Below are 18,746 nucleotides of genomic sequence, written 5' to 3'. Positions count from 1 at the left end.
TAGGCCAATAGTAAAGTATCACTGAATAGAAAGAAACAACTCCATCATAAACCAAGGATTGAGATGAGAAAACTCAATGACAGGTTACCAAATGCCTGTCTTTTTTTTGGTACTACAAACAAATGAGAATAAAAACCCTCAAAAGAGGATTGAAATGACTCTATGACCCCTTTGTAGAGAAACTCCTAGTGAGCTTATGCTCAACAACTGGACCTAAACAATCCTTGAGGAGGGGAAATACAATCATTATGATAGACAATGGAGTAGGAGACGTGAAATGCAAAGATCTTCCATATAGATACGAACCATCTGAGTTGAGCCCCTACAGTACTCGACTCCCTAGAGTAGTCACCAGTACTGTGCTTCACTTTAATGGAAGATATCCACTGATAAAGGCAGAATGTCTCTTGTGTTCTGATAGAACATGGAGCCAATGCAGGAGGTCTGGAAACTCAAACAGGAGATGCAGGAAACAATCTGGTTTAGACTGTGAAAGGCAAGAGTCTAGTGTGAAAAGAGAAAATTGGAAACAGGCCACATCCACTCAAGATTCCAAGAAACGTGGAATACTTGCAAAAATTGAATGAGTAAGAAAAAGAGTTTTTCTGATATCTCTAAGGGCCAAAGTCAAACACCCTCAAGTAAACCATCTCTCATGAGGAAGTCCTAACAACAAACCTACTAAGATACCAGGGAGAGAGCAGAAACTGATAACCTTCCAAAATGTAAGTCAATAAATGACTAATATTCTCTGAAAATTGACCAAGAGTCCTCTGGTAAACTGGAAACAACAGTTGCAAAGAAGATAAAAAAAATGTGAAGCTGTAGTAAGGGACAGAAAAATCCAGAAAAATTGAATTGGGTAAAGAAAAATGGTGCAGAAGACACAAGTCTTGTGATTAACTGCCTGAGCAAAAAAAGAAGCTAGAAAGATAGAGTACAAATTGTCACCAGTCTACATTTAATCCTCCACAAGCTCAGCTTCTGAACCAACAGGATAAGAAACGTGACCTTGTAAGACTCCACCTCCATTAAGTATGAAGGATTGAACATCTGTCTCAGACAGCAGGCTTTCCCCTAATGCCTGGACAATACTAAACCCCAGAGGTGACAGAGTAGAAGCACTAGGAAGCTCCATATCAGAGGCATGAATGTGAGAATGTATATATGAATTGTCCCACAAAACTTTTCACCCTGCAGAAAATAAAGGACTGAAATAATAAACTTAAAACCTAATAAGATGAGTAAAAAAATATGTCCAAAGCAAACAAAGCAAAGTTATACAAGTAAGAGGAACCTATAGCAAGCATGTAACACCATTGTCATATCTTTTTGCCAAATGAGATCTAAAGCTTGAGTGCTTTCAACTAGTTCACTATTTTTCTTCAGGAGAATACAGAAGAATAGTGAATTACTTGAGAGGACTTAAGTTTTGGTTCTTGTTTGAAAACCATCACAACTTCTGTATATGATCCTCTATTGTTACCCTCTTAATCAGAAAACACAAAATATAGTCATTGAGTTGTTATATAAATTAAAATGTAAATATTGAAAATTAACCTTACAGAAAATTGTTATAAGATCTTTTAAGATCCTTTAATGCTAGTATTTTGTGTGATCATCTTTGGCATCAAAAAGAACTTGTCATCTTTGTTGCATTGTGTTTTTGTGCAAAGTATTCATTGTAAATGGATTCCATATTTCTTCACACTGTGTCCAGAGGTTTTCTTTAATATGGTTGATACTCTTTTTCAAGCATGCAATCCAGAAAATCCTAGACTTGCTCTGTGGAATTAAAGTTTGGACATTGTGGAAGCTACTCTATTTGTTAATGATTTTCTGGTCTTTCTTTCTTTGTTAAATAAGTTTTATTCTATTAGTTTTATGAAGATAGTCAGTACAGTTTGTATATATTTTACACCAACCCTTCACAAAGCTTCCTGCATCCCTGAATGTTGGCAAAAATTGCTCTTTTTACACCTTCCATTGACTCTTCAGATGGAAATAAATGGTTCAAATTTAGATTCACCTGTTCAAAGCACTTTTTTTCATTGTTCCATAGACCAAGATACATTATTTCCTTGTAATATTATCTTTGCACATTTAGTTTTTTTGTTTTTTTTCTGCCACTATTCTTCAAAGTCGTCATTTCTCTAGCATTCTTTCTTGGTAGCCCTCCAATGGCTCAGGGATATGTCTGCAGACTTACAATGCTAAAAACCGGGTTCTGATACCCGTTGTGGGCAAAGCACAGATAGCCCATTGTATAGCTTTGTGCTTAATTCGAAACAACAACAGCATTCTTGGAAATATAGTTTTTAGAAAAACAAGTTTGTGCATTGTTTAATTTTATTGGCCAGGGTTATTGCACATTTCCTTCAGTTTGTCAAGGAATTGTTTTTAGATATGTAACATCTGTTTCAGTGGAATATTTTTCTCCATCCTTCATCTCTTGTGATCTTATAGGACTTCAGTTCCTTGTATCTATCCAATGTGTATTTAACAGTATCTGGTAAACAGTCGTGGTCATTTTGCAATTTTTTTAAATTCACTTTAACATTATCCAAAGAGTCAACTCTGTCAAAGAGCATTAGTATATGTTTTTAGAATTTTAATTGGAACATCATGTTGTATTAATTACATTCTATGATGTTTATGATTAACCAGCTGACCAGATGTGTACTTTCAGACTGATCAAAATACCCAACCACTTTTTGGTAATTAAAACACTTCCTATTACAAATTTCATAAAAAAACGTTTTAAGTCATATAATGATGATTTGGTAAAAGTTATTTAAATTTTATCTTGAAGTCAAAACTGTTAGCTTCCAAGGAATATGTATGTCTAATATGATAGTTTATGATTAAGACTTGAATGTTATGTTTATTTTTATATTCTTAGAAGGAAGTGATTTAAAACTTCAAAGAGACCTGTCTTACTGATGTTTTACAAATTCAGTTTCCAGTTTCATTTTACTTCAGTGTAAGTTATACTATGTTTACAAATACATTTTGAATACTGATTGTAACATTTAAGTTCTTTTTACAGGTGAATTTGGTGAAATCAGTAATAATAAAGATCCAATCATCCAGTCAATGTCTCCTAATAACCTGTCTCCCTCCAATAACTTTCTCAGATGCCAGAATAATTGTGACATACCCAAACTTTCCATTTCTTATGAAGAAATAGCTAATGGATGTGAAAACTCATCTGATCTTCTTGATTTTGAGGGAGCCACCAGGGGAAGATTGGAACGATCAGAAAGCACTTTAACACCATGTACCCGGGCTAAATCTGGTGAACCAGGAATTAGGCGTGTTGCATCCTGCCCAGGTTAGCTGGATATGATTATGTAAACTAAGTTCAAAACCTCTTTTAACTTCAGACTAACCTTTCATGTATTGAGGATCATATTACAGGTAAAAATCATTCAATTAATTTTGTGGTATGTACATGACTCTCAAACTACATGATTATTCATTGCAACATCGATTTGTTTTCTTGTTTTCTTTTATTAATGTTCAGTAATTAGTAACAATTTAAATTCAGACATGGTACTTCCCTCCACTTGGGGCTCATCTTCCTCAATTTTTCTATTGGTATTGTGGGTCATGGAGATTATATATGAGTCATTTCCACCTCTTCCTTGAGCATTCCTTCATATTCTCTTGTGAGAGTGATGTTATTGACTTTTAACATGTTGAACCAAGCTCACAGTCATAGGAGTTGATTGCATGCAATGAACTTCCATTGTATACCAGACATCACATTCCTGGATCCCTGTTTGGAGTTATTCATTCCCTAATATCCACAACTTTAGGGCTTGAGGTGAAGATGGTATGATCCTCATCCTACACTTGTTCAGATCTCAGTGCTCAGCAAGGAGATTTTGGATGAGGCTGGCTTACTGAATGTGATCCATTATGCTCTAATCATTCTACACCATGGGACACATCCTTCTTTATCCACTTTCCTACTGTGGAATTCAGTTATTTCTTTAGCTGATTGGGATCACTTCCTTACTTATCTTTTCCCATTTGGATATGCTCCTTTCTTTTTATGCTGTGTTTCTTCATAACTGTTTATAACAAGAAGATACCTCTTTCAGAAGTGATGTGGTGACCATCCTTGAATCAGCAGGGAATATCCTTCAAACTCTTTTAAAAGAGTGTTATTGCCTCACACTGGCCTTCCTTCTTCTCAGTATTGGATTATAGTTAATCTTATGAGCAGAGGAAAGTATTATATTGGAAGCTATAATTTTCATAAATAGAAAATGTATTTGCAGTTGATACTTTTTTTCGTTCACACTTCTGACCCTCCTCTCAACAATTTTCCAGTGTGTCTCCTTCTGCCAAACTTTGAACTGATGGCTCAGTAGAGATGCATAGAGGGAGTCACATGCATCATGAGATGATGGTGCTTTCCTGTTTGTGGAGAGATGACACTTGTTAATTCGCATGAGATACACATTGGAATCTTTGATTCCAGTAGGGGAGTTCAGAAAGCTTGTGGCATGTGTTATAAAATGTTTGCATATAGAGGGCAGCACAAAATAGAAGAAGCTAATCTCTGGTTTAGAAATATAATTATTTTGGAGCAGGCAACTAGTTTACTGCTTTTGTTGTAAATAACATTATGTGAGCATTGCAAAAAATTTGTCATAAAGTTGTATATTGTATTTTTGTACCATTCAGGTTTAGTTTTAAATCTATCATGATTTTATACCATAAAAATCAAACTCCTACGCCTCTGTGTGTATTGTAAATTGTATCAGATATCCCACTAAACAGTTTTCCAACCATGAAATAATAAGATTAATAGTCAGGTTTGATAAAGAGTTTTCTTGATTTACAATTAAATTAGTTTTTCTCCCCTCCCTCGAAAAAAAAAGATTCAGTAGAGTAGGTTTCATTCTGTTTAGAATAAATAAACGTCAAGTACCTGAATACATTCTATTTTATGAACAGATAACCGGTTAGATAAAAAACCAGACCCCACACTTGAGGTATGTGACATTCCTGTGAAGATAGCTGACCTTGGAAATGCATGTTGGGTGGTAGGTTTCTTTGCAAAATATACTTTTTGATGTATAACTTTAATAAAGTATATACATATAACAAGAGAGAATGATTTGCATATGCTAATGCAGTAAAATGGTACCTTAGGTGCAAGCTGTGACATCATAAATGACATATTTAACACCTGTTTCCAGACTGTTGAGTATGAAGTATTTTGGTACACCAAAAAAATGGAAGTTGAAGAAGATGTGAACAAGTAGTTTTATCATATAATTTCCTTGACTTTAATAGCAGACAAAGAAAGCTTTGTCATGAAACAAAGGGTTTAATATAGACAAAACTTTCTTTCCTACTAAAGGTAAGTTCTGTAAATTGTTAATAAACAGCTAGATAAATTTCAAGGTGAACTACAATAAAACTGAAAAATGTATTGCAGGAATTTCAAAAACTTTAATACCACAAGAAAGAAGAATCTGAAACTTCAGAGAAGAAAAAAGTAACTTTAAAATAACTTCCTTAAATCAAGAAAGAAGAGGTTTAATGATGTGAAGAAAAATCCAAACTAGAAACCAAGCAATGGTCCTCACACTAGAATAAAATCTCATGCAAATAATATATGTATATAACTGCCAAATTATGCCCTATGTAATATTAGATATGTTCATAAGTTAAGTGTCACCTCCAACAGTTACCAGTATTAATGTACTGATCACAGTAGTTACGTGTATAAACCAAGACTAATGTATTGATCCCAGTAATTACATGTATATATCATGATTAGTATATTGGTCCCATTTATTATCTAAAAACTATGTACAATATTAAACCTACAGGCTTCTACTTGCTTTTATCATTAGCAGTGCATTGCTTATAGTGATTAGATATCTGGGTATATTTAATTATTTCAGGTTATAATTGTGCAGCTTCATCAATTTGTCTTAAATGTTATACTTAAGACATGAAATAAGATATAATTAATTTGCAGTAATCACATTTAATTATCTACTATTCAGTCTTTAAATAACTTCATGCAGATGCTAACAAAATTGTACTCGTGAGGTCTGTATCTACTGCAAATTTTTATTCAGTCTGCTTTTAAGCTCAAATACGAGCAGCTGTTCACCTTGTGGTGCAATGCAGTATATCTTTATTTATCAGTGCAACTTATAGATTAAATTTTGATATCTTGTATGTGTTTTCAAGTGAAAAAAATTTTGTCTACAACAAATCACATACTTGGACAACTAATAAAGTTCATCTTATATAGTTCTCAAAGCAGTAAGCTTGAGCTTACATGTAAAATGAAAGTGATCTGACATAAGAAAAGATTTGCTAAAATACAACACTAGATATAACATGCAGCTGTAAAGTTATTTTAAAATTCAACACTCATACAAGGGTACCAGAATCATGGAGCATTTTTACCCACCAACAATTTGGTCAGTAAAGGGTTTTCTAAAGCTTATTGTTTTACTGTACAATATTTTGTTTCATTAGTTTTACCTGACAGTGAAGTACTGTTGCTGTTAGATTAGTTGTAATCCAAGCAATGGTACTGCAGCTGCTTTGTATACTCATTGGAGGCAAAATGTTACATATGTATCTGTTAACATAATAGACCAAAAACTCATACAAATTCAATGAAGTATAATGTGTATAGATACAGGACAATCATTATTTCCTTACCTTGTTGCATTTTCATTGGTCAGTAACAATCTGTCAAAATGTAGATACTTATAATTTTGTATTATGCTGGATCTTATTTTTATAGTGTGTCAATTGGTACTTGTATTGCAAAAATGTACAGTGAAACATTTATTTTAAAAATGTAGTATATGAAAAATAATGTAATATTTCATTTCTGACAATATCAGATAATCAATAATCATATTCAAAAAATAAAAATACACATTTTATACTGATTTATATGCTTTATATAAAAAGAATAATGTTATTCACAACACATACCTTGTAATAATTACACTCTCATACACATGCATAGAAAAGTGGTAATAGACATAGCTTTATTTTGTACATTTTATTAAGGTTTCCTGCTTCATGGATATAAATTTGTTGCAACTTATTGCTTTTGTGAGTACATCATGAAACCTAAAATTATTTGAATCAATAACTTATGAAATTAGTTTTCTCAGTAATGAAACTAATTGTGTAGTTACTCATCATTATGTAAGCAGTGTTAATGTTAGTTCTATTACAGTATTTAGGTAATAAAAATGAAACACCTTTAATGAGATACAGGGTGTATTTATTGAAGGAGTTTCATTTTTAACTTGTATATAATACAATAACAAATCTTATGTTATATACTATTATATATGTTATATAATCTGGGTTTGTATGTATATATCTTTAAGGTTCTTTGAGAAAACAAATTGACACTCCATGTGTTTTAATATAATTTAGTGTGATTTGATCTTTATTACATCATGGAGAGTGATTCATTTATGTTGTTTTTGGTATTTTTATAATCAGAATAAGAATAACCATTTACACTTTCTTTTAAAAAGTTGGCAAATGACAGCTTCATGGTTTTGTAAAAAGAATTTTTCTTTTGTAAACATCTGAAAGTTGGACTAGTTTTTTTTTTTTCACTACTTCCATTTAAATATGTGAAACACTTTACAAACAAGAAAGCTTGATGGCTGTTTTACAAGCCCTTCAATAACATGAGCAAGGTTTTAGAATTATTGTTGTGTATCTCAACTCTAAATATTATTATAATTAAAACATGAAAACTAGGATATAATACAGAAGATCAAAATAGTTTTTTTTGTACCATTCTGGATTTCACCTGTAAATCCCGTGACTGAAATGAACAAGTTTCCTTGCAGCATCATCATTTTACAGAAGACATTCAGACTCGTCAGTATCGATGTCTAGAAGTTTTATTAGGTGCTGGATATGGTCCTCCAGCTGATATTTGGAGCACAGCATGTATGGTGAGTTAGATACATTGTTTTGTAAATTGTTATTTTGTAATTCTTGATAATAGTAGAGCTTTTCAGTGTACCATTTTTTATTGTACTGAAGGATGCTTTGCAAAATATTGATAAGATTTTATATTTTGGTTTTGTACAGATATTTCACTTTCTGATTGTAGAAACTGAAGTATCAGAAATTCTTGAGCTTTCAGTCAGAAGCAAATAGTGTTTTGTTTTAATGACTAAAAATTGTTTTACATAGGAGATTCAATGATTGATCTTGTCAGTCATTTACTGTGTGTTAGTGTTCCTTCTTTTTTAATACAGCTATAATAAAATCAAGTTTTTATTAGTCTTCATTCCTCTATTTTATGCTGACTGACAAAATGACAGATATTAAAGCTTTGCAGTTTTAAAAATGATGGCAAGTTGTAATTAATTGTCATTCTTTAAAATTATTACTGCAAAGATTCCAGCTTCTAATGATTTTTTTAAGTTGATTAGAGGATTGTTCTGGTATCATATTGTTGTAGGTAATAAAATGTTAAAATGGTAACTTAATTGTAAGTTGCAAACATTTTGACTTATTTGTTGCTATAATTGTTTAATTTTTCTTTCTTTAAGCATTTTTTTGGAATTCTCAATAATTTTAAACTTGTAATGAAACTTTAATAACATATAGATATTGGGTTGTGCTTTTAGTGTTTGAAATTCTGTTTCTCGTATAAAAACAACTCTTTTAAAGTCAGTTTCTATCAATGGTTCAAGACCTTTCACACATTTTCTTACTTCTCATTTGTGCTTATAGTGTTTTACTGCTAAGTCTGCTCTCTGATTCTCAAACACTTTTTAACCTTGTTTGGGTCTCCATGTGCATGTGTGTATTTTCTTATCTTGATAATCTTACATTATGTGATATCTTTCTAAATATGAGAATATAACTTATATTTATTTGTAATTCGTAAACTTTTCATAAGTGTTTTTGCTGTTATATATATTTTTTATAGATATATAATTTTATACTCATAAACTTTGCATAAGGAACAACACTATCTCAAAAGAGAAATTTAACTAAAAATAACAATATTAATTTAAAACTATTTTAACAAACTAAGTTAATTCAAAAAACTTTTTAAATTAGTCTGTAGTAAAATTTTATAAATTTTTGATGTTTTTTGTGGGTGCCATGAGAACATATTTTGTGTAAGGAATTAAATTACCATCATTTTAATATTTGCCCAAAACACATTTAAACTGAAGAAACCTACTGGAACAAAATTACAAAACTTTTACAATTTTAATATGAAAATCACAAACTCAGTTGTCAGGAAACTACTCTAATTATATATATTTAAGTAAGCTACAAAAAATAATATAAATGATTAAATCAAAAAAGAAGGATAGCATGAATTTTACACAGCTTATCCTAACCTTAGATGAAATATAATTTAATTATATAGTATAATTATAATATAATTTTATAGAGAGAAAATAATGATGAAAATAATTTTATAAAATAAATGACAAAAAATGCAACCACGAACCAAACATACCACAATGGGGCACAGATCATAAGATAAATTATTATATAATGTGTCCTGTTTTGGGGAGTTTTTTTTAACTACAGTATAATGGCTCATAGAATGGCTCTGAGTATTTTTCAAATACAAACATGTAACTCCTACTCCATTTTTTGATTAATCTGAGATCTAATTACAGCCATGGTTATTGAGGGTATACCATCTATTCAGTTTAACCTCAACTTTGCCAGCCTCATATTTTTTAATATGAATGCAGCCTGATGTGGGAAAGTATTTGCTTACAATAAAAAAAATGAAAACAATAATTGGAAAGAAATAATTAGAATACAAGGCATCAGTGTGAGAAACAACAAAATTGTTCTTGAAGTTATTATTTTAGCCCCCATTTGGATCTTTGGGCATAAATACCAAGATGTTAAGGTATTACTGTATGTAGTCTAACCTCCATTATTAGAATAGTTCCCATTCTCCATCCTCTGTTTTAATATTCAATAGTTCTAAAGAGGTCCACTCAGTAACAGGTCTTATATAAGGAAGGTAATACAACTACATTAGTTCACCTTATATGATATAAAATGTGCAAATAAGTAATTCCATGATTCCTCTTCAATATATTTTAGAAATTATTTTTATTGTGTACATTGTAGTTTTGTGTATATCACTGTTTTCATATTTACATAAATGCATTTTATATTTGTTATAAAATAATTTAAAACATATAATTAATGTTTTTCCACCAAAGCCATTAAAGATCAGATTGTAATAATATAGTAATATTGGATATGGAGTATTGTACATTGCCACATATTTTCCAATACTTAAGATGTGAATATATGATACTCTTTATGGCATTTCTTGATACATTACTGTTTACAAAGTGAAGTCCAAATATTTGAAATGTGAAATAAATTATTTTATCATAAATATTAATATTACTATAATTATTATCTTAACACTTTCAATGCATAATTAGATTTCATGATCATTCCACAATACCATTTTTCCATCAAAAATTATTGTAAATTAGCAGTATATTTCACTCTATTATGTATTATGGTATGTAAGACACATGATATTGAATATCTTGACATTATGATGGTAGTAATTTACCTAAATTATGGTAAATTGAAATAGAGCCAATATATTTAAATATTTTTTATTTAAAAATATATCTGTAAAATACAGGAGGAATATATTATTATGCATATCATTGAAGCCAACTGCAATTATTGTTTTATTTGTAAATATTTTAAAGCACAAATTGTAAATAATAATGTAAATACTACACAAAGTTTCAAATTTCAATATAGATCAACCCAATAGCTGTTCTAAAAAACCAACTGTTGCATGTACAAGGGCTGTTCAAAAAATACGTGGACTGACGTCATAAACCAAAATGTACTTTATTTAGAAGTTACAGGTCTGGGACCCCATCAAAGTACTTTCCTCCCCAACGCACACACTTATCCCAACGGTGTTTCCACTTGTTGAAACAAACCTGGTACACTTCTTTTGTAATGTCCTCCAGCTCCTTCGTCGCATTTGCCTTAATCTTGGGAATCGTCTCAAATCTTCTTCCTTTCAAGGGTCTTTTGAGTTTGGGGAACAAGAAAAAATCGCAAGGAGCAAGGTCAGGTGAGTAAGGGGGTGGGGAAGAACAGTGATTGAGTGTTTGGCCAAAAACTCACGAGTTCTGAGGGCTGAATTTTGCAGCAACGCAGTGCATCTTCAATTTTTTGGTCAAAATCTTGTAACAAGATCCAACTGATATCCCACACTCTTCAGCAAGCTCTCTGACAGTCAGGCGTCGATTTGCCTGCACCAGGGTGTTGATTTTGTCAACGTGTGTGTCGTCAGTTGACGTGGAAGGACGTCCAGGACGCTCATCATCTTCAATGGACTGTCGACCATCCTTAAAACATTCATGCCACTTGAAATATGCCGTACGCTTCATAGCAACATCACCATAAGCCGTGTTAAGCATAGCAAAAGTTTCAGTCGAAGATTTTCCAAGTTTAACACAAAATTTCACGGCAAGTCATTGCTCCTTCAGGTCATTCATTCTGAAATCCGCCAAACGAAAAGATCGCACTTCACTTAAAACCGCATAGCTAATACACAAATGAAGATATCTGCAATCGGTAAATGGTGTCGTAATCAGCTGATCTGTGCGAACCTAGTGACATCAAGTGGATTCCCCTGGAACCAATTGGAGCTGCGCAATTCAAACAGTCCTCGTATTTTTTTAACAGACCTCGTATCTCTTTAGAACCATTGAAGAATCATGGAAAAGTGTAGGATATGAGCTATGCTAATGATAAAAGTTGGGATTAGTATAGTAATACCTTAACATCTTGGTATCTATGTCCAGACATCAAACTGAGGGGCTGGAATGCAAACTTAAAAGACAGTTTTGCTTTCTACCCCACTGATGTCTTGTATTCCAACTATTGCTTTCTTATAATTGTTTTTATTTTATTTATTCATTTGTGTTTTATGAGCAGCCACCTTCCCACATTTTGCTGCAGACAGTAAAATTTGATAAAGATTTAGGACACTATAGGCTAGAGTACCCACATCTGCTCCTCTTCTTTTAACTTCTAAGTATATGAGGCTAGTGAAGTTGAGGGTAAACTGAATAAGTGGTGTGCCCCCATCACTTCCTCAAACAAACCAAGGAATGTTGCATAATTACTGATGTTATAATGTGTGCCCCAGTGTTAGATGTTTGTTTTGAAGATTAATTTTTGGTTGTTTATATATACATATAAAGTTGTTATTACTTTTTCTCTATATAAAATTAAATTTAAATGGAAATGTTTGGAAAAAAAGCTTCATAAAAATGATATTTTTTTCCATAATACACTTTTTATTGCACTTGTTAACAGGTAATGGGCAGTTATTTGTCAAAAATGCAAATTGCTCATTATCTATATATAAACAAGGTAATAAGTATATTGTGGAAAAATATCATAATATATAAGAAACTCTTTTCAAGTACTTCCATTTTACTACTGTTGTGAAATAAAGGTAAGATCATTGTATTAAATGTTACACAGTCTCACACATGGTTTTTTCATTGTTAAGTACATCTTATCAGAGAATTTCTTGTTTTAGAAATTAATTAGTATTCTTAAAGATATGAAACCAATATTTATTATTTTATGTATGTGTGTTTTGTTATTTATTTACATTTACAGGTTTACATTTTTTCATATTTGTATACTCTTCAGGCATTTGAGCTAGCTACTGGTGATTTTCTTTTTGAACCACACTCTGGTGAAGATTACTCCAGAGATGAGGATCATCTTGCTCATATTTTAGAACTATTAGGAGAAATCCCTCACCACATCGCACTCTCCGGACGATACTCAAGAGAGTTTTTTAATAAAAGAGGTAAACTTATGCATCAGTAGTAGTATTCTTATTATATTAAATTTAAAAAAAAAATTACTGTACTGTCATGTAGTACAGCAGTTTATTTTCTTTTACATTATACACGTAGGGAACATTTTAGTCTTTAATATACCATGCTGAATGACTGAATTAAACTTCAATTTGAAAGTTTAATGTTGTGATGTTAATGACAAAAATTATAAACAACAATGCTTGAACATTTCTTGTAACAGTACAGTGTCATGAAGGTGGTTTTGTGTAATACTACCATCAGACAGCATTTTAAAAATTTCTGTAGTTGACATTTACTTGTCAAAGAAATCTACAGAAGAGAAACATTATTAAACTCATTCACAACAAGAAATTGATTGGAACATTTTGAGTCTGACAGTGAGGTGGATAGCTTTTGGAAATTGTTCAGAATACTTTTATACACCAACTGGTGATGAACCTACAAGAGAGAAAGCAATATTAGATTTAGTAATAGTATCTGTTGTGAATATGACAGTTGTAGTTAGTGAGCATTTTAACTAGAAGTGGCCATTGTACTATTAGGTTTGGGATTTTACTACATGTAGAATTGAGAAAGAATGATACCCTGGTTCTAAAGTTTGGGAAATGCTACTTTTGATGGAATGAGACATGAACTGGCTTCTGTGGATTGGAATAAGGAGTTGGGACAGGTTCTTGGACAGATGTGGGAAGCTTTTAGGGAAAAATAATATGCATACAGAACGTATGTATTCCCTACACAAAAAATGGGCAACATAGCAGAACAAGACAATATAGTTTAGTAAATGTTTATGGGATTATATTAAGAATAAACATTTAAAAGGGCAAAAACTGTATATGAAAGAGGATTGGCTGAGAGAGTTATATCAAACAGTAAGGAATTCTTTCAGTATATGATGGATAAGCAAAATGTCAGGGTGGGGTTTGAGCTTTTAAAAATAATAATGGGGAGCTAATCTCAGAAGATTATGAGATGGTGAATTTATTAAATTATATGTTGTCTTCAGTTTTTACAAAAGAAGATAGAAGAGTTACTCCTCAGTCAGGGTGTTTCATGTATGGGGAAAATATTTATGCAAAAGATATCATTTTAAGTTCTCAAATTGTAAGAGAAAAATTGGGAAACCTAAAAATTGATAACTGTCTCGAAACAGACAACTTTGATCTTAGAGTTTTAAAGGTGTATATATTTATTTATTTTTTTTTTGCAAACCAACAGCTAATACTTTTGTAGATCATTGAATAGTGGAAAATTATTAGAAAGTTAGAAGTTGGCTAATGTTAGTCCAATGTTTAAAGAAGATGATATACATCGTCCAGGCAATTATAGGCACTTACATCAGTAAGTGGAAATGTTTTGGAGAATGTGATTTAAGATGCATTGTAGAGTCAAATAAAACAGTTTGATACAAAGTCAGAGAGCCAACATAGTTTCACTAAGGTAAAATCTTGTTTAACAAATCTTTTGACATTCTATAAGGGCATTACTGCAAGAGTTGAGGAAGAAAATACTGTGGATTTGATTTATTTTGATTTACAGAAATTATTTGATAAAATGCCTTGCAAAGAACTTATTTCAAAAATTAAATGTGTAAGTGTAGGGCAGGGGTTCCCAACCGGTGGGTCGTGCCCCACCAGGGGGTCGCGAAGCCTTGGCAGGGGAGTCGCATAGCCTTGTTAGAAGTAGCTTGGGATAACATTAATTTTATTTCATCAATTACATTTTCATGTCGTGAGTGCCAAAAGGTTGGGAACCTCTGGTGTAGGAGAAATGTTATAAATTGTATAAAAAAATGGCTGTAAACAAGAAAGCAGAGAATAACAATAAATGGAATTAGATCTGACTGGATCACAGTTACTAGGAATGTGCCTCAGAGCTCTGTGCTGGGTCCTTTGCCATTTGTGATTTATATTAATGATATTGACTGTGGAATGACTAACCGAATATTTAAATTTACAGATAACATTAGGATTTTTGAAATTGCTAACTGTATCAAAGATGATGCAGATGTACAGGGAGATTTAGATTATTTGATGTATTAGGCCAGTACTTAGCAGATGATGTTTAACTATCCAAAATGTGTAAGGTGATGCATGTAAATTTTCACAATTCAATTATTTTACAATTTAAATGGGAATACATTAAATGTTGTGGTTGAAGCAAAAGATATTGGTGTTGTAATTTAAAAAATCACTTTAGTAACATAAACAGTGTATTGTAGCTAGCAATACGGCTGATAGGATTTTGTGTAGCATTTATAGAGATAATGAATACAAGACAAGGGATGTTATTATTTCACTGTATAGATTACTTATGAGACCTCATTTAGAGTATTATGTACAGTTTGGGGCTCTCTTCTTCAAGAAGGGCATTCAATTATTGGAGAGGTTCGGAGAAGAGCTACCATGATGGTATGTATGATGGTGAAGTTATCTTTAGAGGAGATACTCAAATCTCTAAACTGAAGAGAAGAGTTAAAGGGGATTTGCTTGAGGTGTTTAGGATCATTAAGGATATTGATAATATAAATTTACCAACTTTTTTTTGTGTTTAGGAATGAAAACAATAGGATAAGGGGTTGTAAGTTCAAATTGTAGCAACATAGGAGCTGTATACTGTTTATACAATATTACTTTACAAATTGTGGTTGGCTTTTAGATTGAGCTGCCTTTAGGGGTCATGAAAACAGAAAATTTAACTATGTTTAAGAAAATATTGGATGAATACATGAGTAGTAAGGGGTAGTTATAGTTGGAAACTTTTTCTTGCTTTAAAATTTTAAATTTATTAAAACACTTTAAGTGCAGGTGTTTTGCAAGTCCATGTCAACCTTTTATACTGTTACATTCAAAATCTAATTAAACAACTCTATTATCAAATTATATTTATAGAGTTGGCAAGAAAATATAGTTTAGAATTTAAGTTTTAGTTTTTAATTTCAAAAAATAAATTTAAAAGTCTCAATATTTATTTTATTGTGCTACATGACAAATCTGAACCATGATTTCTCTACTTCTTAATTTTATCTGCTTAATTTGCTGAGATAATAATAGGTTATCAAACGTACCAGAGAAGCTCCTCTTCTTTCTCTCTTTCTGACTTGAGAGGATGTTTTCTAATCAACTTTACAAGGTTCATGAACATGCTTATAATCAGTTGGAAAAGCAGACTCTTTTCTACATGAAACATAATAACACTTAATTTTTTACAAGCAGAGGATTCAGTTAGTAGGAATTCATTATTGTGTGATCATCATATTGTTGCTCCAAACAGTTAACAGAATCTCCTAAAAAACCTATTCATACATAACTTAGCAAACTAGAAATATTTGTGTCAAAGCTGCATAGATAATGTTTGGGCAGTCGTTGTGAAACTCAGTAAGGCCTATGAGTTGGATGTAAAATACTTTTTGGTGTAGGTAATATTATTAATTAACTTTTTTGTGTTTGTAATTCATTGGTGTCAAGGGTATCAAACATCTGTGCAATCCATTGATATCAAGGCTATGGAAATTCCTAGAAGGCCTAAGTGATAGACTTGTAAACAAAAAACAAGTGGAATGCTTGATGTTCATTCATTGTTTGAATTTATCACCAACAAGTCACAGACACCTACTGTAGAAAAATCCTCAACCCCAAAAAAAAAAAAACTAAGTTACTGACCTTTGCAAATCACATCCAGGATTATACAATGGCAAATGGTAGTAGAAGAAAAATGAACAAAAGTGGAAATAATTAGGGCTATATACACACAACTGTAAATAGTAAAAAGCATAAATAGAGTGAAGATTACAATCACATTATATAACCATACCAAAAGAGTTTTTGTAAATGAATAAAAAAGAGGCAATCATCTTGAGTTAAAGACAGCAAACTATGATAATTTGTTACAACAACAATAACTTGACAGAAAAGAGAGGAAAAAAAACTAAAAGAAGAAAGGAAAAGAGAAAACTTAAAAAGAAGAAAATGAGAGAAAGGAAAGACTAGATAAGAGCACAAAGAGAAAAAGAAGAAAAGGAGAGAGAAGAGAATAAAAGCACAAATTGAAATTGCAAAACTCGCCCAACTAAATGAAGAAGGACCCAAGAATGATGAAGGAATTATGGCCAGCTAGCCCATGCATCCCATATTTGATTAAGAAAAAGATGGCATGAATGCTTTCCTGGAAAGATTCACCCAAAGTCAGAACTGGAACAAAGGCAACTGGACAACCTTTCTCAGCCCACTTCTCACAGGAGAGGCATACATGTATGTGCAGGCATGATGTCAGAAGATGCCATGGACTATGAAAAATTAAAAGTGTCTTTACTCAAATGATATGAACTTACTGAAGAAGATTTTTACCAGAAGTTCAGAGAAGTCAAACCTCAAACTGAAGAAACTGTACTTCAGTTTGTGGCATGTCTACAATGATACTACACAAGATGGACTGATAAGACCATGTGTAACAACAATTTTGAAGAACTGACAGATCTATTAGTATGTGAACAGTTCATGATTAGTGTGTTCAACTGACATATCACTGTTCCTGAAGGATAGAGCACCAAAAGACATAGACGAGATGATCAAGCTGGCAGCACAGTATATGGAAGTGTATGGAGGGAGTATAATTGGCAAGTTAAAAATTATACAGTTTAATTTGAAACCAGTAATGGCTGACCTGAACCAAGAATCTACTAAAGGTGACAGAAGGTTAATAGACAGGATGGAGAAGGGATGCTATGTTTGTTATAAAATTGGACACCTTTCAAAGGAGTACAAATCCATTACAAACAAACAACAGCAGAAATATCAACATAAAGCAGCTGGAGCTGTTTACAAAGATAGTGCTGGTAAGAAACCAGAAAAGAGTAAATGACATTATAGCTGCTACTGCCAGAAGAAACACAATCAAGAAAACATATTCATCACAAGTGGGAAGTGCCAATTCTGTGATTGATCAGGGTATGACTAATGTTCAGCTTAAGTTAGCAAATAAATCAGTAGCATCAGTAGTGCTTGGAGCATGTGAGATACATAAAGAGATGATACCAAATCACAACATGCCAGTAAGTGAATGGATGATATGTTGTGGACAAGAAAGTAAATGTTCTATGAAACACTGGGGGCAGTAGTACAGCAGTGAAGACCTGTCTAGTATTATCTGATGGCCAGACGATGGGAAAGCACATCTGTGTATGCTAATTGATGGAACAGTGTGGAACTTTTCTATAGTAGAAATAAAGATGGATACTCCATACTATATAGAAGACCTTGAGACTGTGTGTAGGAAGGCATCAATATATGACTTGGTGATTGAAAATATACCAGGTAGTAGAAATTTGGAGAATTAGATGGAAAGAAAACTGATGAAGCATCTGCATTCACTACCAGAACTCAAAAAAAGAGGAGTAAACAAGTCCCTGAAAGTGTCAAAAGGTGACATCCCAGATGTAGTTTTGCAGGAATTGAAGGAAGCACAGAAGAAGGTCAAGCACAAGATAAAGGAAAATATACTTATAGAATAGAGGGGTGGAAGAGAGTGATATATAGGATCTTCAAGGCAGTTATACTGGGGAAGCTAAACAAATCATAGTACTAAGTGAATACTGGACTCAAGTGATAAGGTTGACTCATGAATCAATTGTGTGAGGATACTTAGTACCATAAAAGTCAGCACACAGAATTACCAATATCTTCCATTAGCTGGGAGACATAGAAAATGATAGTAAATTCTACATGTCATGTGTCGCCTGCCAAAACAATACTTAGAGGGAAGTTAACTAAGGTGCCATTGGGAGAGATGACTCACATAGAATAACCATTCAGTAGAATAACTGTGGTCTTGAGT

At 32.2% G+C, this 18,746-nt stretch overlaps 1 protein-coding gene across 7 annotated transcripts in view; it reads left to right on the top strand.

Annotated features, from left to right (window-relative positions):
• LOC143240652 (SRSF protein kinase 1-like) overlaps positions 1 to 18,746 on the top strand; it is a 72,231-nt gene that overhangs the window by 45,687 nt on the left and 7,798 nt on the right. For all 7 annotated transcript variants that reach the window (XM_076483424.1, XM_076483426.1, XM_076483422.1 and 4 more), the window contains 4 exons: positions 3,050 to 3,334; positions 4,972 to 5,060; positions 7,875 to 7,982; positions 12,739 to 12,901. In XM_076483424.1, the coding sequence (XP_076339539.1) occupies positions 3,050 to 3,334; positions 4,972 to 5,060; positions 7,875 to 7,982; positions 12,739 to 12,901 (645 nt within the window). The remainder of the gene's footprint in view (positions 1 to 3,049; positions 3,335 to 4,971; positions 5,061 to 7,874; positions 7,983 to 12,738; positions 12,902 to 18,746) is intronic.

This window comes from Tachypleus tridentatus, chromosome 13 (assembly GCF_004210375.1).
Source record: "Tachypleus tridentatus isolate NWPU-2018 chromosome 13, ASM421037v1, whole genome shotgun sequence".
NCBI classification, from domain to species: domain Eukaryota; kingdom Metazoa; phylum Arthropoda; class Merostomata; order Xiphosura; family Limulidae; genus Tachypleus; species Tachypleus tridentatus.
The sequence above is the reverse complement of the archived record's forward strand: the minus strand, read 5'-3'. Positions and strand labels throughout refer to the sequence as shown.